Source organism: Dendrobates tinctorius, unplaced genomic scaffold (genome assembly GCF_039654945.1).
Source record: "Dendrobates tinctorius isolate UK_male_01 unplaced genomic scaffold, ASM3965494v1 ptg000231l, whole genome shotgun sequence".
Classification (NCBI taxonomy): Eukaryota; Metazoa; Chordata; class Amphibia; order Anura; family Dendrobatidae; genus Dendrobates; species Dendrobates tinctorius.
In genome coordinates, this window is record NW_027361898.1 from 24,727,122 (window position 1) to 24,752,765 (window position 25,644).

The following is a 25,644-nucleotide window of genomic DNA, read 5'->3' on the forward strand; positions in this document are numbered from 1 at the left end:
AAGACATACGACCAACTCACTGAGGATCAGATTACAGATGTCTAATAAAGTCTATAGAGAAGGAAGAAAAAGGAGAGAAAAGAAGAGTGAGAAAAAGAATGAAATAGAGAGCCGCAGACATACACATACTACTGATGCTGTTTTCTAGTAAGTGTTTAGACCACTTCAGAGCTGTGTTCTCTGCTACACTGCTCAGTTCTGCTGTATAATGCTTTGCATCTGCTTTTGAACTTGCACTACATAGAGACAGGAGAGCAGGAACAAACCCCTTAAAAACACATTTACAGTGGGCAACATACTCCCTGATACAGTTGGCTCGTTTTGATAATACATATTATATGGTTGAACTGTGCAGACAATGATTGCATGAAGATTTTGAAGTCTATAGTCTCTTGTTGTGAATGAAGGCATGATTATTTAGTGCTCAAATTGTCACTCACATGTAACATTTAATCAATTGCTTTACTAACATTCTGCAACAGGCCCATATTAATGATGTGACTAACATTAATAACTTAATTGGAATCTGTCAGCAGTATTTCTTCCTCTTAACCATTTATTTATATACGCATGTAGGTCTTTCAAAGAGAAGTCAACTAATACCTTTACAAGGCAAGTATATTCTTTTGTTAATGAAACCTCTGTCACTCCAGCTCTATTTCCCGCCCACTGCTGCCTCCTCCTGCTTGACTAACAGCTCCTTTGCCTGAAGTCACAAAGGATAGAGACAGTCAGTCAAGCATGAGGAATCAATGTTGGGCGGGGATTAGAGCTGGAGTGACAGAGGCTTCAGATCTACAATAGCCCTTAAGCGTCATCGCCATATCAATTCAAACACTGATTTCTCATGAACGGAGGAACGGACTGGCCATATAAAGGTATTGCTGGACTTGTGTTTGAAAGAGCTACATGTGCATATAAATAGCTTGGGAAGTGATTCCATGTAATAAACAAATTCTGTCATCACTTTGTATGGTTATCTTTCTTTAATTAGAAATAAAGGGGCTTCCAGGATTATAAAAACATGTATGCCACTGATTTTGGAAGAAAACAGCCATGTTTTTTAAATTTTCGACAATTCCTTTGACATTATAGAGGACATTTGCCGGCGGATTGATAAAATCCTTATATTATTACCTGTACCTTATGTTTCACAACACTTAAAAACGGACCAGTAAGGAGTTAGGTGACTTTATAAATAATGCTGCAACTGATACCAAAACCCTTAACGCTGTCATTATGTAAAGTGGGCTCTGTGGTTGACTAGCTCAGTGCTTTCCCGATCTAGTATTTTGATTATATAATAAGTTCTCTTTGATCTTCAGGTTCTAGAAATGTAACCATATTAATATATTTTTTTTGCAGAAAGTGCCCATGCAGCATTGTGAATGGCACTCTATGCAATTTTGTGTTTGCTTAAGGATCATGATCCTGCAAACGCATCTTCTGCTGGTCATGACTTTTCTGATTTTTTTTTCTTTGATCTTCAAACTACTCTACAAGTATGATCAATATAAGGATAAGTTACACATACTGTATGCCTCCAAGACAAAAGAGCTATTTGAGCTCATTGGAGTGAACTTATACAGTGTGCAGTTTCACACAAAATGCTTTCACATTTTAAGCACTTCACACCCGTCTAACATACTCGATTTTCTACACATTGTGCCATTGTTGGCCATAAAGTGAATATTCACTTGTTGATTTTGTGCTTAATTTAGAAAGCTTCACGTTCTGTGCTAATTTATTAACATATTTATAGTTCTAGAAGCTGTGATTTACTGACTGAGGCCACATGCACACATCCAGTATTTGGTGAGTTTTTTGTACCCCAGTATTTGTAAGCCAAAACCAGGAGTGGGTGATAAATACAGAAGTGGTGCAAATGTTTCTATTATGCTTTTCCTCTGACCGTTCCACTCCTTATTTTGGCTTACAAATACTGGGGTAAAAAACTCACTAAATACTCAATGTGTGCACATGGCCTGACTATCTCCTTCCAGAAATAATGTCATGTGATGGCTACAGACAAACATCAGCCATTGATCCGCTGCAGCCTTCACCTTCCATCCAAACAGGACATTCCTGAAGACTCGCAGGGGACCCAGTAGCTAATGCACAAGAGCGATATGCAGGTCTGGGATATTTGACGTGAGTACAAGAGGTCTTTTTTTTTTTTTTTTAAATTACCCACTTTTTACTTTAAAGTTTTGGAAAACCAATTTAATTAGTGGAGCTTATGAGCTACATACCTTGAACGCAGACATAAAGCACCATGCAGATGGCTTTTGACTCTAGTATTCCACATGCAATATGACTTGTCATTTGGCTCTATGTCTGTTATGATCCAGGATGGGGTTTGTCTTTGGCCCGTCCTGGTCAGACAGGGGTTAATTGTTTCTGCCTCTTTCTGGCAGAGGGTGGCTATTTAATGCTCACTTGACCTAGGTCCGGTGTCAGTTATACTCCTGCCCTCGGCTGAGTTAGTTGACCATGTGCGTACGTGTGCATGATAACTTGTTGCTTGTTTGGTTTTGACCCGGTTCTGTCCCTGTTACGAGTTCTGCCTGTCCCTCTTGTACTGCGCTACCTCTCTGTGTATGACCCTCTGCCTGTGACTTGACTATTCTCTGCTCATCCCTCTGGTACCGCACAGCCCTCTTCGTGTATGAACCCTTGCTTGTCTGACCTGCGTTTTCCTCTACTACAGTTTCCCTGCAGTAGGTACATTACATCATCTGCAGCAGTAGGACGCTAAGCCCCGCCCCCTGCAGTCACATGATCGTAGGTCCTGGGACTCCTTACTATTTTCAGTGCCACAGGTCGTGTCTGCTTGAACCATCACTACAGTGTTCGACCCCGTGCTCTCCCACAGTGTGGGTAAGTCACCCTGCTCTGCGTGTCAGTTTGCCGACGCTGACAGGGTCCTGACATTAGAGTCCTGACAATGTCTATGCTGGGGAATTGGAGTTCTGCACCACTAAAAGGACCCCTGACTGCTATAAAGTGTTTCGTGTAATGCAAGTACAATAAAATACTTTTTCATTGGCACTCCTGTCCTCTCACTCATGTGACTTAAAGGGGTTGTCCGGCCTTAGGCTAATAATCTGCAATCACTCTATATGTAATTTGAATACATCCGGTCATGTGCCAACTAGACTTACGTGGCCTCGCTCAATGCATAGATTCCATGTCGGAATGTGGCTGGAAGTATGCAATTCACATACCTGTGATCACATGACAACCCACTCCTGGCGCTGGCACTGGAGAATCCTCATCATGTGATCCTGACGCTGTGTGCCTGTGTGGATTCACAAGTCTGAAGTCACATAGAGTGACTGCAGACTTGTACCCTAAGGCCGGACAACCTTTTTAAACGCAATCTTACCGGATCACACTGGGGTTTATTTGTGAGCTGGAAGTTGATTCTACAATGTAAATCTACAGAGTATCAGTATGACACACTATGGTCTTACATTGCCCCTCTGTGAGACACACATTATAGTCTTGTGCATCAAATAAGAGGAGTGTTCCTCCTTGATGTCCACTATTCCTCCTTGATGTCTTTGCAGTTTTTGCTACTCTGTCACGCTTTTCTCTCACATTTTACTCCTGTCAATCTAGGATCTGTTCTGCTGGAAGCAGTACTGCTTATGTTAGCAGATCCGAGGGCTCCATGAAAATGGCAGCAGTACACTCCCACTATTGTGAACTGTGCAGCCCACAGAAGCGTGCCCAGTTCACAGCAGTGACATCTCCATTATATTAGATAGGAGATAACAGACGGAGACCGACCCTATGACCATGGGGCGCCGATAGTGTAAGCAACTGAAAGTGTCGTGCTGCTACTGTGAAAGCAAGATGTCAGCCCCCAGTGCCTTGTTTAAACTCCTATGACACAGAAAATGTTTTTCAAATGCAATCAAAACTTGGTTATAATGGCATGTTATGCTACATTACATTAATTTATTAATGATCTACAAACACGGTACCCTCCCTTTAAAGCATAAGAATAAAAGCCGACGGAAAAAGCAAGTCAATTGCAAACTTGCTAATTTTCATGCTGTCTAACTAAAGCATCAATGGTTAATAGCATGAGAAAACCCTTTTAAAGATTCGTATATTATATGCCAGTCCTAAACAAAAGCCCGCTGGAGAACAATCCACTACATTTATTAAAAGATGCACGCCTCTTAATGAATTTGGAATGAAACTGAAATCCATACTAGATATAATTGAAACCAATTCCCGGCATAAGTTAAAGCCCCCCCCCCCATACACATTAGACTAATGTCGGCTAAAGACGCCGTCAGCTGCCAACTGTGTAATGTGTATGGCAGCTGAGGACAACTGATTGTTGGGGGAGTTATAGATTCAATATGTCCAATTTCAGACTGCCGATCAGCTGGAGAATCATTTAGCTGACAGCTATCTCATGTGTATAGCCGACTAAAGGGTTGGTTTACATGGGCAGATAATCGTTTACATATGATGATAGCTGTGGATAACATGGTTGAATAGTGTTCGTTCCACTCCTCCACTATGCTGATGTACTCTCTTTGTGGAGAGTGACACACCTTGCATGCCAACCTGAGGAGGCTTATAAGCCATACAATGTTCTTCTGGGAAAATATATATGCAAATTACCTCTTCAGATGGGAAGAGAACTTGAACTCTAGTGCCATCTATTAGAAATAGTAATCTTAAAGTCAATATCGACCCATTATCGAGTCTTGTCACATGACTTAGGATAAAAGCCAAATCAGAATCTCTATGCCGATGTAATCATTGAATGAGCAAAAATTTTCCATTTACAATACACAATCTTTAAAAGATGAATTAGATTTTTTTGCTCACTTAAACGATTTTATGCACAATGAATGAGTGTATGTGGACACATGGTTCAGTCCCTCAATCCATTCATATTACACAGCTGTCAATGAGAATAAGTCATTACCGTTAGAATCTTACGGATTATCGGCCAGTGTATATTTTCTATAAGGGCGCGCTGCATAAATCAGACTGAGATCGGACCGCAATGCACGGACTGGCCGGCAGCTCTCCTGACCCAAGCATGACAGCTTCATAAATTTCAATATAGCTGCCATGCTAGGATGAGCTGCTAGCCAGTCCGTGTGTTGCAGTAAATTATTGGTCCAATTTATACAGCTGTCTGAATGTCCTTAGTCTCTCAGGACGTGGTTGGCCTCTAACCTCCTCTAAGCCTGACCCACTTCTTACAAAATTGGTAAGCGTGGCATAAAAGAACATAGATTGCAAAAAAGGATTGACAGAAAACAGCTGGAAACAGAAAATAAATAGCTGGATAAATCGTCCTTTTATACAAAGTCTTTAATCTTGGGTTCTCCATCTAAATCTGTAAAAAAAAAATCTAATTAAGACCAAGTTCACAATGCTCCATTGTTTGTCAGTGTTGAACATTGCTTGGAAATGACATTACTGGAGTCAGTTGTTGCTAGGGATGCACTAACAGCTGGAGTCTTTTACATGGTGCTGTCAGGCAGCATGTCACTAACAGTCAGTCTGTCAAAAAGGAGTTAGGTCTTCAGCAAAGATGAATATGCTCTGCACTGCGCAGGTCAGGGGCAACATGGTCTGACAGTGTGCCATCCACAAACCTTCTCAATCTGTCACATTTGTCTTTTTTCCCTTTTAAACATAATTAGGTTGTGACTTATTTATCGAGACGTATGACTATAATACGTCAAGTCTCGTAACATGGTCACCCAAAAACTCAACACTTAAGAGAAATCAAATCAGGAAAAATTACACTGCAACATGAAAGTTAGCTTTAACAATATTTCCTCATGTAACAAAAGATGTGTCCTGTTATTGAGGTCAGTTTAGTGATAGAATTAAGGAACAATAGGGAGGAGGCTATGGACAGTGAGGAATAAACTATATGGGAACAGAGACCAGGAGATAAACACACACTACAGAAAACCACAGAACACTACAACAACAACTCTACTACAACCACTTAGTTTTAGCACACAGCACAGGAAGACGAATCTTTCACTGGCAGGGACAAGAAGGTCTGACCAGTTTATATAGGAAGAGGTAATGACCAGATCAGAAGCAGCTAAAATGGAGCTGCATGTTAATGACTAGCATAGAAAAGGTCACTAACCTCTTCAAAATCCATTTAATATGGGACACAAATCACCCTATCTCTAAAGGAAGACCTGCGATTCATTGCCCCACGTGACCGTCTAACTCAGGTCTTCCGGTAAAGACAGTAAGAAGTCCTTTTGAGAAACTAAAGAAAATTTTAGTTCAGCTGTTTTCCAAAAATACTGCCCCACCTGTCTATGTCTAGCATTAGAACTTCGCTTCATTGACCTCAGACAACCCCTTGAACAGACTGTCTTAGACCATAATCAACATAAAAACAACAAGATAATAAGAATATAACCCAATTCCTCACTAACCTAGCTCCACCCCCAGAATTTGTGTTACTTTAAGCTTATGCTCTGTACAATTTTTGCCATTTGAAAGTTGTTTTTTTTATCAGTAGAAAATATTAATATTTTTGACAAATCTATGCTGTGCTTATTTATTATTAATGCTAATAGCAGAATAATTTACTCTAGAAACCCTGTTGCATTTCCAACCTCTCTAAAATAATTCTGGAGCCTCTTTTCCTAATTTTGTGTTTTGAAGTTCCTCTGTTATTCCTCTTAGGCTAGTTTCACACTAGCGTTTATTCCACGCAGCGCACGGCGCCGCTAAGCCCCGCCCCCTGCCGGCTCCCTGCTCGCCCCATCCGGTCATCGCCGCCTACTATCGCACATGGACACTTGCGATCTGCGCACCCTATCTTTAGCATAGGGTGCACAGATCGTGCGCTAGTAGGACACTTGCGATCTGCGCACCCTATCTTTAGCATAGGGTGCACAGATCGTGCGCTAGTAGGATTTTGGCGTGCGCTGCGCACTTTTTAAGGTGCGCCCGTGTGCGCCGAACGCAGCATGTTGCATTTCGGCGCGCTCGGCGCACCTTCAAAAGTGTGCAGCGCACGCCAAAATCCTACTAGCCCACGGCCAGCGCACGATCTGCGCACCCTATGCTAAAGATAGGGTGCGCAGATTGCAAGCGTCCATGTGTGATAGTAGGCGGCGATGACCGGATGGGGCGGGCAGGGAGCCGGCAGGGGCGGGGCTTAGCGGCGCAGTGCGCTGTGTGGAATAAATGCTAGTGTGAAACTAGCCTTAGAAATGTATGAGTATTTGACAGTTGGGAGTTACATGTTGGGGGTGTATACCCATAAAATAACAATGTCCAATTCGTGATGAGTGTTTAGACTATGTAGAGACACACCCCTTTGACAAGTGGAACGGTAACACCCAGTGGTCAATTTCTTCTTAGTTATTCAGAAAAAATATCAAACGAGTAACTGCGTTCTAAAAGAAGATCTTCTAGAACTGTTATTTCATAGGGAATACAAATATTTACTGACATAGACAAGTGTGGAGCGGTGACATGTTCCCTTTAAGGCCAGGATCACACATGCGAGAAACTCGGACGAGTATCGCATCTCAATACCCGGCACTGTCGCCGGCACTCAGGAACAGAGTGTGCGGCTGCATGTATTTCTATGTATTAAGATGCGAGACTCGTCCGAGTTTCTCACATGTGTGATCCAGGCCTAAGGGTGAGACTAAGGCCGGGGTCACACTGGCGAGGAATACGGCTGAGTGAGAGGCGCTAAAAGCACGCATTACACACGGTCAAATGATTCTCTATGGGGCAGCTCCCAACAGCCGCATATTTCTCATCCGTATTCTACGGTCCGTGCCAATCGCAGCATGCTGCGATTGTCAGCGTACTATGCCTGTAGTACGCCAATGAAAGTCTATGGGTGTGCTAAAAATATGCATTACACATGGACCACACATGTGACTTGCGAGAAATACGCACCCGGCGTCTTTTAGAAAAGACGGCAATTCAGTGCGCTATACAGTAAACTCACACTGACAGGTTTAATAAAGAAATGAAAGAATAGATATATACACATAGAATACATATATACAGTCATATGTTAAAGTTTGGGCACCCCTATTAATGTTAACCTTTTTTCTTTATAACAATTTTGTTTTTTGCAACAGCTATTTCAGTTTCATATATCTAATAACTGATGGACTCAGTTATATTTCTGGATTCAAATGAGATTTATTGTATTAACAGAAAATGTGCAATCTGCATTTAAACAAAATTTGACCAGTGCAAAAGTATGGGCACCTCAACATAAAAGTGACATTAATATTTCGTAGATCCTCCTTTTGCAAAAATAACAGTCTCTAGTCGCTTCCTGTAGCTAATAATGAGTTCCTGGATCCTGGATGAAGGTATTTGTGACCATTCCTGTTTACAAAACAATTCCAGTTCAGTTAAGTTTGATGGTCGCTGAGCATGGACAGCCCGCTTCAAATCATCCCACAGATGTTCAATGATATTCATGTCTGGGGCCTGGGATGGTCATTCCAGAACATTGTAATTGTTCCTCTGCATGAATGCCTGAGTAGATTTGGAGCAGTGTTTTGGATCATTGTCTTGCTGAAATATCCATCCCCTGCGTAACTTCAACTTCTTCAAGGATTCTTGCACATTATTATCAAGAATCTGCTGATACTGAGTTGAATCCATGCGACCCCCAACTTTAACAAGATTCCCGGTGCCGGCATTGGCCACACAGCCCCAAAGCATGATGGAACCTCCACCAAATTTTACTGTGGGTAGCAAGTGTTTTTCTTGGAATGCTGTGTTTTTTAGCCTCCATGCATAACGCCTTTTTGTATGACCAAACAACTCAATCTTTGTTTCATCAGTCCACAGGACCTTCTTCCAAAATGCAACTGGCTTGTTCAAATGTGCTTTTGCATACCTCAGGCGACTCTGTTTGTGGCGTGCTTGCAGAAACGGCTTCTTTCGCATCACTCTCCCATACAGCTTCTCCTTGTGCAAAGTGCGCTGTATTGTTGAACGATGCACAGTGACACCATCTGCAGCAAGATGATGCTGCAGGTCTTTGGAGGTGGTCTGTGGATTGTCCTTGACTGTTCTCACCATTCTTCTTCTCTGCCTTTCTGATATTTTTCTTGGCCTGCCACTTCTGGGCTTAACAAGAACTGTACCTGTGTTCTTCCATTTCCTTACTATGTTCCTGACAGTGGAAACTGACAGGTTAAATCTCTGAGACAACTTTTTGTATCCTTCCCCTGAAAAGCTATGTTGAATAATCTTTGTTTTCAGATCATTTGAGAGTTGTTTTGAGGAGCCCATGATGCCACTCTTCATAGGAGAATCAAATAGGAGAACTACTTGCAAGTGGCCACCTTAAATACCTTTTCTCATGATTTGATACACCTGGCTATAAAGTTTAAAGCTCAATGAGGTTACAAAACCAATTTAGTGCTTCAGGAAGTCAATAAAAAGTAGTTAGGAGTGTTCAAATCAAGAAAATGATAAGGGTGCCCATACTTTTGCACCGGTCAAATTTTGTTTAAATGCAGATTGCACATTTTCTGTTAGTACAATAAACCTCATTTGAATCCAGAAATATAACTGAGTCCATCAGTTATTAGATATATGAAACTGAAATAGCTGTTGCAAAAACCAAAATTGTTATAAAGAAAAAAGGTTAACATTAATAGGGGTGCCCAAACTTTAACATATGACTGTATATATATATATATATATATCTATATATATATATACATGTCATTGAGACACACATATATATATTTATATTTCACAGAGTTCTTCATAGCAGAATAGCCGCTAATTCAATTGCCGGCTTCTGTCAAATAATTCCCCAACCCGACATGAAATGACACATGGTTTACATACAGTAAACCATTTCATTTCATGTTTTTTTTATATGTCCCTGACTAATAATTAGGTGAGGGTTTGTGTGCAAAATTTGGGAGGTGTAGGTGTTATTTTAAGGGGTTAATTCGTTGTAAAAAAATGCGTGGGCTCCCGCTGTAATTTGTCAACCAGAGAGGTTAAGCAGGTGAGTGAGCGCAGATTTTAATAGCCATGAGAGGGACCATTGTTTTTGGCCCCCCCCGGCTACAAAAATCTGGCCCCAGACACCCCAGAAATGGCGCATCTATAAGATGTGCCAATTCTGGCACTTATCCTCTCTATTCCCATTGCCCTGTAGTGGTGGCGAATGGGTTAATATAGCAAAGGGTTATGTCACCATTCGATTGTAAGGTGACATTAAGCCGATTAATAATGGAGAGGTGTCAATAAGACACCAATCCATTATTAACCCTATACTAAGAAAGGGTTAAAAACCACACACAGACATTAATTAAAAAGTCATTTAATGAAATAAATACACCAAGTTTTTGACAAATTTTTATTAGTCTGGTAATCCCAAAAAAAACATGACTTGCAAAAAAATAACATAAAAAATCACCAATATCCTTACCTCTCCGCCGTTCAGTCATGTCTCACGCTGCAATCCATCAGAAGGGGTTAAATAGTTTACAATGAGGACCGATGCTAATGCGACAAGCCTCACTGTAATCTACTACAAAATGAATTGATTCAGCTCTGCGCAGCCTCAATGGCTGCCTGTAGATGATCTAATTACCGTGGGAAAGTTTCTGACTTTTTTCCCACGGTCATTAGTTCATTCACAGATCAGCCGGGGGACTCCCGCTGATGTCACTGAGGCTGCGGGGAGCCCCGGCTGATCTGTGAGTTAACTAATGACCGTGGGGAAAAAAGTCAGAAACGTTCCCACAGTAATTAGATCATCTACAGGCAGCCATTGAGGCTGTGCAGAGCTGAATCAATTCATTTTGTAGTAGATTACAGTGAGGCTGGTCGCATTAGCACCGATCCTCATTGTAAACTATTTAACCCCTTCTGATGGATTGCAGCGTGGGACATGACTGAACGGCGGAGAGGTAAGGATATTGGTGATTTTTTATGTTATTTTTTTTGCAGGTCATGTTTTTTTTGGGATTACCAGACTAATAAAAATTTGTCAAAAACTTGGTGTATTTATTTCATTAAATGACTTTTTAATTAATGCCTGTGTGTGGTTTTTTCCTTTCTTAGTATAGGGTTAATAATGGATCGGTGTCTTATTGACACCTCTCCGTTATTAATCGGCTTAATGTCACCTTACAATCGAATGGTGACATTAACCCTTTGCTATATTAACCCATTCGCCACCGCTACAGGGCAATGGGAATAGAGAGGATAAGTGCCAGAATTGGCACATCTTATAGATGCGCCATTTCTGGGGTGTCTGGGGGCAGATTTTTGTAACCGGGGGGGGGGAAACAATGGTCCCTCTCATGGCTATTAAAATCTGCCCTCACTCACCTGCTTAACCTCTCTGGTTGACAAATTACAGCGGGAGCCCACGCATTTTCTTACAACGAATTAACCCCTTGAAATAACAGACATATAAAAAAACATGAAATGAAATGGTTTACTGTATGCAAACCATGTGTCATTTCATGTCGGGTTGGGGAATGATTTGACAGAAGCCGGCAATTGAATTAGCGGCTATTCTGCTATGAAGAACTCTATGAAATATAAATATATATATGTTCGTCTCAATGACATGTATGTATGTGTATATATATATATATGCATTCTATGTGTCTATATCTATTCTTTGGTTTCTGTTAGAAACCTTGTCATAGGGCTCCATTATATGTCCATTTTGCAAGCCGGCGAGAAAATCTCGGCATACGGATGCCATACGGATTACATACGGATGCTGACATGCGCAAAATACGCGACCACACCTTGCTTACGGATGACATACGGAGCACTATTTAGGGGTCATTCATCCGTATTACGCATGTAAAATACGGACCGTATTTTGCGTCGGTAGTATGAACCCGGCCTAATACCTATTTCCTCAAAGGGGTTGTCGAATCTGCATACTTGGGAATCCTCACATTGTCCACACTGCGAGGATTCTCTAGTGCCAGTCCATCTGACTGCATAATGCCGGTTATATTTCGACTAGATGGTGAAGCCTCGCTCAATGCAAGTGTATTGAGCAAGGCTGGAAACAACCCTATTAATTGCAGAAGCTGTTCACACTGGAGCAAGAATGGCCATAACTGAACGATGCATACGAACACAACAGTTCCTACCGATTTTATGTAATATTTTATGCACAATGGGCATGGTACTAACTGATAACACGGAAATCGATGAGGATATTGTAAGATATTTCTCCATATAAATCACACACAATAACCGCTTTCCTGTGGCCAAGTGATAAATGTTTTTTTAAATGTGGGGGGAAAAAAAAATCAGATTATAGCTTAGTTAACAAATCCGTTCAGGCACAAATACTGTCAGACAAACCCTATTGACTATGATTGGGTCTGTCATTTTTTGTTAGGCAGTTTATTATATTGCTGAAAAAAATAGTGCAGTATGCTTCAGGAAAAATGAAGGATTTTTCAAAGGATTCTCATATCGGATGTTCAAATGATTGATCAATTTTTTGCCAAATGTCTCATTTTGAATACAGCTAGAAATTAATATGTGCATATGCACTTTATGTATTGCGTTCTGACCACAAACAGCGCTGGCTTCTCTCCTTTTTTTATTTGAAAAAAATAGTGCAGTATGCTGCAGGAAAATAAGGATTTTTCAAAGGATCCTCATATCGGATGTTCAAACTCAGGTGTAAACCTATAATTTTTATTTGTCCTTATTAAGGAATACATTATAGAGGTTCCTGCTCTGGCATATTAATGGCATCTGAATGGGCACCATGCACGTATTATACCATTTTTTATGCTGAGACCCCATTGCTATTAGCTGATTGCTACAGTTACAGTTTGTCTGAAGCCCCCGTCACACATAACGATGTCCCAGCGATCCCACCAACGATCCGACATGGATGGGATCGCTGGGACATCGTTAGGCTGATCGCTGGTGAGCTGTCATATTAGTCAGCCCCAGCGATCAGGATCAGCGACGCTGGACGCTGGTTTCTAATGTAAACGTCAGGTATCCAGGAGCCGCGTACACGCTGGTTTCCGAGGTAAACATTGGGTATCTAGGAGCCGCGCGACTCCTGGATACCCACTGTTTACCTTGGAAACCAGCGTACATGCCGGTTTCCAAGGTAAACAGCGGGTATCCAGAAGCCACGGCTCCTGGATACCCGATGTTTACATTAGAAACCAGCGTCCAGCATCGCTGGTCTCTCGCTGTCACACGCAGCGATGCGTGCTGGATAGCGGGAGACCAGCGATCGAAAAACGGCCCAGGCCGCTCGAGCACAATCAGCGATAACCGGCGGGGGGGCTGGTCGCTGATCCCCGTCACACACAGCGATCTTAGGGTCCCTAATTCTGACAATCAGCTGATTTATTGGAAGGCTTCCTTCTTATAGTGCCTAAATAACTGCAACCACTGTCAACTCTCTATACGCATGCATGTTCTGTTTGGTTTATCTTCCATAAGAGCAAATGCTTTGGACACTGAAGTTGAGGGAAGAGTTGGGAGGACATAAGGAAGGGTTGGGAGGACATAAGGAACAGTTGGGAGGACATAAAGAACAGTTGGGAGGACATAAATAAGAGTTGGGAGAACATAAAGAATAGTTGGGAGGACATAAAGAAGAGTTCAGGGAAATTCAGGGAAGAGTTGGAAGGACATAAGGAAGAGTTCAGGGACATTCAGGGAAGAGTTTGGAGGATATAAAGAACAGTTGGGAGGACAAAAGAAAGAGTACAGGAAAATTCAGGGACGAGTTGGAAAGACATAACGAAGAGTTGGGAGGATTTAAGGAACAGTTGGGAGGACAGAAAGAAGAGTACAGGGAAATTCAGGGAAGAGTTGGGAGGACATAAGGAAGAGTTGGGAGGACATAAGGAAGAGTTCAGGGAAATTCAGGGAAGAATTGGGAGGACATAAGGAACAGTTGGGAGGACATAAGGAAGAGTACAGGAAAATTCAGGGAAGAGTTGGGAGGACATAATGGAGAGTTCAGGGAAATTCAGGGAAGAGTTGGACACATAGCACTAGAAAAAAACCCACTCCATTGATAAAGAAAGGGTGCTCTATAGTTCAGAGATCTTAAAGGGAGTCTGTCACCAGGTTTTTGCTATACAATCTGAGAGGAGCATGATGTAGGGGCAGAGACCCCAACTCCAGTGATTTGTCACTTGCTTTACCGGGTGTTATTATTTTGATTAAAGACTTTATTTTCTGATGATGTACCAGTTCTCTGAATGCTGAGCTCTGCATAACCCCGCCCACACTCCTGATTTTCAGATTTGTGTGCACACTGTGCATGTGCAAAAAGATGCTAATCGGCTGTGGGGCGTGTTCGAACTACCTTGCAGAAGGCCAAGTTGTCCTATATTAAAATTTCCTGCTGATAAAACAGTAATTTTCTCAAAACTGCAGCAACCAGCCCAGTAAGTGACACATCACTGGAATCAGGACATTGGGCCCTACATTATGCTGCTCTCCGATTAGATCGCAAAAACCTGGTGGCAGATTCCCTTTAAGGAGGCGTGGAGTAAAAATAAACGTAGACAAGCGGCAATGTATTCCCTTTGTTAGGAATAGTAGAGAAGAAAAAAGCTGGGGTTCGTCCGCGCTAGGCCACAAGGAACCAACCGAAGATGCAAGCAAACTTTTAATCACATTCAAGCCCTTTGTTAGGAATAGTATTAGGGTTTGCTCACAGTGGCGTATAACACGGCCGAGTGCTATGTGTTGTTTTATCTGATCGCACTGATTCAGCATGAGAAATCAACTGCAGCATGCTGTGCGTGGCTCTGTTATTGAGTTCACTCGCACTCATACAAGTCTATGAGTGCGTGTGAAACATCGGACTGCACTCAGATGTCATCTCAGTGCAGTCCAATGAACGCTCACAGAGACAATGAAGAAGATGGAGAATTAAGTTCTCACCTTTGATACAATTCTCATGAAAGAGAATCAGATTACAGTAAGATGACACACAGATCACACACAGAGCTTGAGCTGTGTCATTAGCATAATTGGCCCGATCCTCTCACATGAGAGAATATACACCAGTGTTGCTGTCATTATGTTTCTCCAGGTAAGGCCGGGGTCAGACATGCGAGAAACTCGGACGAGCCTCGCATCTTAATACCCGGCACTACCGCCGGCACTCGGGAGCGGAGTGTGTGGCTGCATGTATTTCTATGCAGCTGAGCGCTCCGGTACCGAGTGTTTCGGCGGCAGTGCCAGGTATTAAGATGCGTGATTCGTCCGAGTTTCTCGCAAGTCTGACCCTGGCCTAATTATGAGCTCACAGATACCAAACATATTTAGATTCTTTTTTATTTAGGTAGTGGAAAAAAACTTTTGTAAAAGAAAAAAAAAATGATGCCATTTCCAGAGATCCGTAGCATCTCCATTTTTTTGGATCTGGGGCTGGGTGCAGGCTTATTTTTTTTCGGACCAAGCTGCTGTTTTTATCAATACTATTTTGGTGTAGAAATTGGGTCGCCCTCCCAGGGCTGTGGGGTACTCGGTACCGGGCTGGTGTCAGGGCCTCCTGCCTCAGCTGCAGACGGGTGGTCAGTTCAGCAATTTCATCTTCTAGCTGCTGGCGGTTCATTCCGGAGCTCAGGTTGGAGCCGTCAGCCATGGCGCCAGGGAGATCCGTTTCCCCGCGCTCCGCAGGCCTCCTTCCGTCACTCTCCAAAATGGCGTTCTGGCGTTCTTCTTCCTGTCTCGGCCCCTTTCCCGCCACTGGCTTCTTCTGCCCCTCCTTCCGGGGGCGGCGTCTTCTTCCAGCGCCTCCATACCAAGCCAGTATACGAACCCCTCGGGGGTGGGCCATGTCGCTGTCACATAGTAATTCAGGCAGGGAAGGCCCAATACTCTTCGCAGTCTTTTCCTATGACCTCCCATCTCTTCACGCCCTTCTTCTCCACGCCAGCGGCCATTTCCAATATCCATTTTACAGTCTATTAAATCAGGTCTTCTGCACATTTTCAAAAGTACAAAGTCTCACAAATTTCAGGCACACAGAACCCGATGGTATCGGGTCTCGTCATCCTGTTCGTGATACCAAAATTGGGTCGCCCTCCCAAGGCTGTGGGGTACTCGGTACCGGGCCGGGGAAAGTATCACGGTGGCTGAGACCCGGTCCGTGGCCCTGGGCGCCCAATGTCAATGGTGGTGTGTGGTTAATGGAATTGAATAGTTTGTGATGCCACCTGTGGTGTTCGGCAAGGGAGATGTTAAGCCGACGCTGCAGACAGATCCTCTGGGACAGATGGTGGGATGCAGCAATGGTGGTATAGCCCTCCACAGGCAGGGCTGTTGTCCCAGGGCAGTGTAGATGTGGGGACACCTTGATGGTGTAGTGTGCGGCGCAGGGAATGTAGCAGTGCTGGTGGACGCAAGAAGGAATGGAGGACACCAGGGCTTGCAGTTTCAACGCTTTACTCACAGTTCTTGGTAACCACTGGTGCCCGCTTCCATGCCGTGTCCTCTGGGGCAGAGACTCAATCAACCTCCCGGGCAAGTTAGGCTTCTCCTCTCCAACACTCCGCCAACATGTATCTTTCCTGAACGACTCCTCTATTGCGCCTATTAGTGTGAAGAGCTCCAGTACCGTGGTTACTCTGAAGTTCCTCCTGTCAGATGTTCCTAACAACTCTACTTGTATGACAGACAACTGTAGCCTGATCAGGGACCTCCTGGATTCCGGCTCTCTATCCGTGTTGCTGTTGTGTCCCAAGTCTTGGATGGAAGTAATGCATTTACAGCCAACTACTCCACCGGTGTCTGCTGCAGAACCATAAGTGTCCATACAACCTCGGGGACCGGGCCCCGGCCTTGCGCTGAGAACCTATAGGCAGGGCTCCTCTTCCAACCCACAACTCCTCTCTGTTCTCCTACTCCTTCGTTCCGCGCTGTTCCTTCTCTCTCTTATGGAAGCTTAGGTTGCAGTTCTACGTCTTTCTCCTTCTGTTCCTTTCCCGTGCCAGCTGGCTCAGGTCACTGAGGCAGCTACAGCACTCCTTCCTCCATCCCTCCTTCTAGGGATCCCCACTCCTCCTGAGTGGCTTCCTTCCTCTCCGACCCTCTGTCAGACTCACCTCTAATTCTAAACTTTCCCACTCTTTTATATCTAACTCCACCCACCTCCCAGCACATCTCGTGTTACGAAGCAAGGACCCACGAAAGGTGCTCTGCTACCCTCTAAGCATGGAGCCGCAATGTGGTCCATTGCTGAACTATCCTGTGTATGGGTGCAGGTGTTGGAGTGTGGAAAGGAGTTCCCAACTTACCTAGTTGGTGGGGCACTACACCTTAGGAGAAGGTGCAGTACCTCTGTGGCGACTGAGCCTCAGGGGCGCCACAATATGATCTTTTGATCGCCTGTTATTGCAATGTTGTGACGACCAAAAAAACCTTAATTCTGCGGGTTTTATTTTTTTTTGATAGGTCAGGCATTTCTGAACGTGGCAATAGCAAACGTGTATTTTTTTAAATTGTTTTATTTTGAATGGGGCAAATAGGGTGATTTGAACTTTTTATATTTTTTAAAACTTTTTTATATTTTTACACTTTTTTTGTTTGCTTCAATAGCCTCCTTAGGAGACTTGAAGCTGCGATCTTCTGATCGTTTGTGCTACACATAGTAAGGCTTCAACCTTGCTATATGTAGAAGAAATGCTCATCTGCTATGAACACCGGCCACGAGGCGGCGTTCATAGCAGATCGGCAATGACAACCACGAGGGTCTCATGCAGACCCCAAGTTGTCATGCCAACCCATTGGTGCCCCGTAATCATGTGACAAAGTTGCCGATGGGTGGCGCTAATGACACTCTTCTGTCACAATCATGTAAAATGCCGCTGTTGGAGAATGACAACGGCATTTAACATGTTAACAGGAGCGGGTGGATCGCAATTTCACGCGTGACTGTTAGAGGCACATGGCAGCTGATCAGAGGAAAAGTGTAATAGAGACACGGCACCACTTCTGTATTTATCACCACTCCTGGTTTTGGCTTACAGATACTGATGTAAAATACTGACCAAATCCTGAATGTGTGAACATGGCCTAACACTATACTATGCTGACATTCAACCACAAAGTCATATTGCCTTCCATCTAACGCATCCTGACCACTTTCTATTGATCTAGTCTGACAATGTCAGGGAATGTAAAAAATAAGCAATGTGATTTTCTGTTTTTTATTTTTAGATTCTGTCTCTCACAGGTGAAGTGTACCTATGATAAAAATGACAGACCTCTCCATCCTTTGTAGATGGCATAACTTGCAAAAGTGGCAGTGTATCAAATACTTATTTTCCCCACTGTGTATATAATATATATATATTACATATATACACACACATGGTGTTTTAGTGCAATTCACATTCTGTTACAATACTGCAGGTTATTTATGTAGCATAACCATCGATCTTATTCATCGAATAGTCCGGCCACCCGATAGAACGTGAATGACAGATGAAACCAAGGCTCAAGTGAAATGTAGAAGGTGCGTAGACGGAAACCCGGGACCCTGCTCTGCGATTCCAGAAAGGAATCTCGGGAGGGCAGGACCTGGGATGAGTTGACTAATCCCAGACATTCCTGAAAATGTTTTTAGTGCACCTGCAGAAAAAAAAGGGAAGTTGGAAAAAAAGCAGCTGACATTTCTTGAAAATGAGCACATTTGTTTAGCATTTCAATTCTACCCAAGCAGAAACTGGAAAGGAGAGATGATTTATATTAATCGTGTAATTAGTTTTGTATGTGGCACTGGCGGCGGTGTTTCTGGGTATGGTATGCAGGTTGGCAGAGGAAGGGTTAACCCTTCCCTCGCCAGACCAGGCCCGCAAGGCATCGCAGGATGGTGATGTGAGAACAGACATCTAGAGGAAGGACACCTGTTTCCTCTTGGGTGGGTCGCAGACATGGGAGCATGGGAGAGGGTCACTGCAAATACTCTTGAATGACGGCACACCTTAAATAGGTTAACTGTTTCATCACTGGCCAAACACCAGAACTATGAGAGCTATGTCTGACACACGTCCGGTGTGGGATCGATGCCATGAGACGATTTGATAGCAGCATGCACATAAGGCCGGGGACAGACATGCGAGAAACTCGCACAAGTCTCGCATGTCAATATCCGGCACTGCCGCCGGCACTCAGACAGAAGCATGCGGTTCCATGTACTTCTATGCAGCCGCACGCTTCGGTCCCGAGTGGCGGCGGTAGTGCCAGGTATTAACATGCGAGACTCGTGAAAGTTTCTGACGCCGGCCTTATAGGGGATATTTATAAACAAAAACATTGTCTAAAATAAAAAAAACAAACAAAACAACATACTAATAACTTTATCAGGGTAAATTAATGAATCTTTTGTATGTCTCTCTGAGATAGGGAAAGGGAATACTTATGAATTATGTGCAGCACTACAGAATGGGTTGGTGCTATATAAAGAAGTCAATAATTGAGTAAGGAAACGATGACTTGCAGTGAGGGAACAAATGATTTGCTATCTTTAGCTGCAGGGAAAACTAACAAGTGATGCTAAACATAGATACAAACGTGTCATATTCATTTCCTCTATTACATATTTGACAGCTAATTAAAAGTAACAAAAGAAAATAAAATGATAGATTTCCCGGAGCAGTCACTGCTCTGAGCTTTGCTGTAAAAGTAACCCAACCCATCCAGCATCATAACGGTGAGAAAGTCGTGTCCGTCTACCTGAACTTCTACATTCCCTTACATTTTCATGCCCAATAAAAAAATAAAAAAACACTAAGGCTACGTCCCCACAATGAGCTTTTCGTGAGTTTTTGATGTTGCAGGTTTTCTGCGCGTATTAAGTAAAATAGGTAACTTGCATTTTTCGAAAATACGTAGCGTAAAAAAACTCAACAAAAACTGACAGTGAAAACTTGTCCTAATACTAACAAGGGTAAGTCACCCTGAGCTTTACTGGGTACCTGTGAAATTTGCATATGTGTTAGGGATATTAGAGTGTACAACATGTTGGTGCTATAGAATTAAAATAAGATATTTTACAACAAGGAACCTAGAACTAGAGAGATTAGGCTGCCCAGGTAAAAAAAATAGCCTTCTGGAGGAATTATGGAGAAAGGATGAGGAAGAAAGTTCCCTCATCTCCACTAAGGTCATTTACTCAAGGGTCATAGTACCTTGCAGTGCAGGGCATCTGTTTCTAGTCTACATCAACATTTCAACTGATATGGGTGAGAAAGCCAGTAATGAATACAGAGCAAGAACATGATAAACTGACATCCCATAATGCTGTCATGACTTTATGATGCCAATATATTCCTCTGCACCAGAACATTACAGGATAGTCCTCCATACCAGAAGATGTCAGGTTATCTCTCTAAAAACACAACATGCCATCATATTCCTTTATTTCACTCAATGTCAGCCTACTACCTCATAGCAGAAAACGCCAGGATATTCTGCAGCATCAGAACATGCCCAGAAATTAAAATGATGGCAATGGAAAAAAGTGAAATTCTAAAGTAGAAGTGATCAAAAGTAGTAATCCAAGCCAACAAAGCTGTAATAGAGACGACATTTGGAAAGAGACAAAAGTAGAAAAAAAAAATAGTTTCCCAGATTATTTCACCCTATTTATTAATAATAATAATAATAATAATAATATTGCAACCTGTGTGTTCTTTGCCCATGAGGACTCATCATACACACCCAGCATGTTGTAGAGATTAACATTTTATAATTTTATGACCTGAGCTGAATCCAAAACTTAAAAAAAGGTGTAACATTTTTGTTTGGATTAAAAGAGACAAAAGTATCTATTTCTTTAACTTGGCTATTAATATGGTTCTTATATTCCCTGAAGATGCAAATCATGTGTAATTCTAAAATGAAAATAATATTAGAAAAAAAATAGCAATATCTCTCAAAAATCCCAAGAAATCTTACCAAATCTGCTGTGGTCCTGCCTTGTGCCATGCACGGTACCATTAGGGAAAATCTCCAGGTGAAACCCAGTCCTGCAGTAGAGTTGCCTTCTCCTCAGGATGCCCTTTAGGTGAGCAAAATCAGTGGGAGATCCTCTCTGCAGCCTCCCTTCTATCTGACCCAGTCTTTCATTCAGAAACCCAGGAGAGTCAGCTAAGGCAACATTTCCAAGAGATGAAGAAAATCCATGCAAATCTAGATCCAGAGATGCCAAAAAGCCACCAACTTCAGCCATTGCAGGAGATGACAAAGATGGGCACGGTGTTGTCAATGCAAAGTCCCTCTGACTTTTTTCTTAGGAAAAGCAAGAAAGTGAAGTTTGTGGATGAATCAGATAAGTAATGTGCTGTTGATTTCCATCAACTTGTCAATGCCTCTTGGTTCCAGCAGCCCCTCTGTGTAGATGTGTCTACAAGTGACCTTGTTCCGATGGGGAATTGAAGTCTTGTCCCTCTTCATTAATCTCCTCTTGCTTTTCATAGCTGGGTCTGTCTAGCTAAGAGATGAAAACTGCACTTTATATACATAACACACTCCCCTTAACATTGACTTACTGGATATTTAAATACAAGCCACACCTCATTATTATTCCCCCTGGCTAAAGCTTTTTTTTTCCCCTCTGATCCATTTAGTTCTTTTTGAAGGAAAAAAAATGTTGCACTCCCTCCTTTATTATAAGAAAGGAAAAATGTGCACATGGCAGTGAGGCAGAACAGATTCTGGCAAAGTCCCTGATGAAATCATGAGTGTGTGTGTGTGTGTGACCTGAGTGTTGTACACACACCAGCATGCACTCACACACTGCACATAGGTGCCTGTTCACACACTGCCAGCATCTGATGAGCCTCACCACTGCCAGCATCTGATGAGCCTCACCACTGCCGGGCACAGGGCAAGTGCAACGCAATGGGGAGAATCATAGAGCACAGGGCAAGTGCAAGGCAATGGGGACAATCACAGAGCACAGGGCAAGTGCAAGGCAATGGGGACAATCATAGGGCACAGGGCAAGTGCAAGGCAATGGGGACAATCATAGGGCACAGGGCAAGTGCAAGGCAATGGGGACAATCAGGGCACAGGGCAAGTGCAAGGCAATGGGGACAATCATAGGGCACAGGGCAAGTGCAAGGCAATGGGGACAATCATAGAGCACAGGGCAAGTGCAAGGCAATGGGGACAATCACAGAGCACAGGGCAAGTGCAAGGCATTGGGGACAATCACAGAGCACAGGGCAAGTGCAAGGCAATGGGGACAATCATAGAGCACAGGGCAAGTGCAAGGCAATGCGGACAATCATAGGGCACAGGGCAAGTGCAAGGCAATGGGGACAATCATAGAGCACAGGGCAAGTGCAAGGCAATGGGGACAATCACAGAGCACAGGGCAAGTGCAAGGCAATGGGGACAATCATAGGGCACAGGGCAAGTGCAAGGCAATGGGGACAATCAGGGCACAGGGCAAGTGCAAGGCAATGGGGACAATCATAGGGCACAGGGCAAGTGCAAGGCAATGGGGACAATCATAGAGCACAGGGCAAGTGCAAGGCAATGGGGACAATCACAGAGCACAGGGCAAGTGCAAGGCATTGGGGACAATCACAGAGCACAGGGCAAGTGCAAGGCAATGGGGACAATCATAGAGCACAGGGCAAGTGCAAGGCAATGCGGACAATCATAGGGCACAGGGCAAGTGCAAGGCAATGGGGACAATCATAGAGCACAGGGCAAGTGCAAGGCAATGGGGACAATCATAGGGCACAGGGCAAGTGCAAGGCAATGGGGACAATCATAGAGCACAGGGCAAGTGCAAGGCAATGGGGACAATCACAGAGCACAGGGCAAGTGCAAGGCATTGGGGACAATCACAGAGCACAGGGCAAGTGCAAGGCAATGGGGACAATCATAGAGCACAGGGCAAGTGCAAGGCAATGCGGACAATCATAGGGCACAGGGCAAGTGCAAGGCAATGGGGACAATCATAGAGCACAGGGCAAGTGCAAGGCAATGGGGACAATCATAGAGCACAGGGCAAGTGCAAGGCAATGGGGACAATCATAGAGCACAGGGCAAGTGCAAGGCAATGGGGACAATCATAGAGCACAGGGCAAGTGCAAGGCAATGGGGACAATCATAGGGCACAGGGCAAGTGCAAGGCAATGGGGACAATCATAGAGCACAGGGCAAGTGCAAGGCAATGGGGACAATCATAGGGCACAGGGCAAGTGCAAGGCAATGGGGACAATCATAGAGCACAGGGCAAGTGCAAGGCAATGGGGACAATCATAGGGCACAGGCCAAGTGCATGCAATAGGGACAATCATAGGGCACAGGGCAAGTGCATGCAATAGGGACAATCATAGGGCACAGGGCAAGTGCATGCAATAGGGACAATCATAGGGCACAGGGCAAGTGCAAGGCAATAGGGACAATCATAGGGCACAGGGCAAGTGCAAGGCAATGGGGACAATCAGGGCACAGGGCAAGTGCATGCAATAGGGACAATCATAGGGCACAGGGCAAGTGCATGCAATAGGGACAATCATAGGGCACAGGGCAAGTGCATGCAATAGGGACAATCATAGGGCACAGGCCAAGTGCATGCAATAGGGACAATCATAGGGCACAGGGCAAGTGCATGCAATAGGGACAATCATAGGGCACAGGGCAAGTGCAAGGCAATAGGGACAATCATAGGGCACAGGGCAAGTGCAAGGCAATGGGGACAATCATAGGGCACAGGGCAAGTGCATGCAATAGGGACAATCATAGGGCACAGGGCAAGTGCATGCAATAGGGACAATCATAGAGCACAGTTCATGACTTGATGGCTTGCTAGAAAGAGTATATATATATATATATATATATATTATACACTGTATATATGAGACAGATTGAAGCCTGTCCACCTTTTTCATGCTGAGAACAGGTGTTTCCCCCAGATCATTTGTGCCCTGTGATACTGTGGCTGGGACTGCAGCTGTCTGGAGAAACTCAAGAAAGAGACTGAGGACAGAAGGAAAACTGAGACAGATAATGTGCCTGATTGATCCCAAGTGATAAGCCTATGGGGAGAAGAAACTATTCTGACTCCAATTCTACACATGGTCATTACTCATTACAGCAGATCCTCATTCAGGACTTGTGTGCTTGATGCCCCTTACAATACCATGTGTGCTGTATTTCTGCACATTGTGTGTTTGCTGTGTAGTGTAGAAGACTTAGTGCAATCAGCACCCACCCCCCATTTATTCGCTGCACTCTCAGCAACTAGCACATAATCTTACCAGTGAGTGCGAGATGAGGATGCGGCCACTAGACGGCGCTGTTGTTCATGTGTTGGCTGCGTCACCTGCAGGCGTCTTGTAGGAGCTGCCTGTGTGCGGAGGAGACTGCTCTGCTGGAGAAGGTTTGTCTTCCTCGGCGCTTTTGGGAACTGCTCGGGTCCTGAAGCAATCAGGTGTCTGCCCATATGCAAAACTCAGACAGAAGGGCAGGCCCCTTTGTCTCTAGGGAGGAGTCACAGAACATTCCTTAGACTGGGGAAATGTCATTTACATGCTGAACTTTGCATTTCTCTACACCCACATCCAGGAGAGAATTTCTTAATGTTGTCAGGTTGCACTTGTATAAAATCTCATTTTGAGGACCTCGTTTCTACTTCCTATGATCTGAGCTGCTGTGCCTGAATTCTCAGTATCTGATCACTGTTCAGGCTGGCGCAGACGGGCATAATCGGACAAGAAGGATAGGATTTTCGATCAGATATCACATGAACGTCACATAGGGTTTTTCAGTTGAGCGATTGTTCTCTCGATCCAACTGCCCGTGAGAAAACAAATCGATACATGCTCTACTTTGGTCCAATTTATGGACACGAATAGTGTGTGTAAATGGCGGCAGCTGAGGCCCTTATCCGAGATCCAGAAGAGCACGCAGAGCTGCACTCATGCACACCAGTCATGTCTGTAGTTTGTAGAGGTGACTGGCATGAGTTTTCTAATGCCCGTCTGCTGCCGGCCTTAGGCCGGAATCACATATGTGAGGAATACGGCCGAGTCTCGCATGTTAATACCCGGCACTGCCGCCGGCACTCAGGAGCTGAGCGTGCGGCTCCATGATGTATTGCTATGCGGCCGCACACTCCGATCTGAGTGCCGGCAGCAGCGCTGGGTATTAACATGCGAGACTCGGCCGTGTTCCTCGCATGTGTGAACCCAGCCTTAGGTTGCTATTATTATTATTTATCTATATAGCGCCATTAATTCCATGGTGCTGTACATGAGAAGGGGGCTACATACAAAGTTATAGATATCGTTAACAGTAAACAAATTTACAATGACAGACTGGTACAGAGGGGAAGGGACCCTGTCCTTGCGGACTTACATTCTACGGGATAGTGGGGAAGAGACAGAAGGTCGGGGGTGCAGCAGCTTTGGTGCTGATGAGGCGGCGGTGAGGCGGCAGAATGGTCATTGCAGCCTGTAAGCTTTCTTGAAAAGATGGGTTTTCAGGTTCCGTTTGAAGGATTCAAGGGTGGTGGATAATCGGACGTGTTGAGGCATAGCATTCCAGAGGATAGGGGATATTCGGGAGAAATCTTGGAGGCGGTTGTGTGAGGAACGAATAAGTGTG

General features: G+C 44.0%; 1 protein-coding gene across 1 annotated transcript in view; it reads right to left on the reverse strand.

The window, feature by feature from the left end:
• FGF16 (fibroblast growth factor 16) overlaps positions 1–24,453 on the reverse strand; it is a 65,619-nt gene extending 41,166 nt beyond the window's left edge. The window contains exons 1-2 of the mRNA XM_073556202.1: positions 24,297–24,453; positions 20,974–21,508 (exon numbers count right to left, since the gene is read on the reverse strand). Coding sequence (XP_073412303.1) covers positions 20,974–21,247 — 274 coding nt within the window. The 5' untranslated portion in view covers positions 21,248–21,508; positions 24,297–24,453. The remainder of the gene's footprint in view (positions 1–20,973; positions 21,509–24,296) is intronic.
• Positions 24,454–25,644: the final 1,191 nt, after the last annotated feature.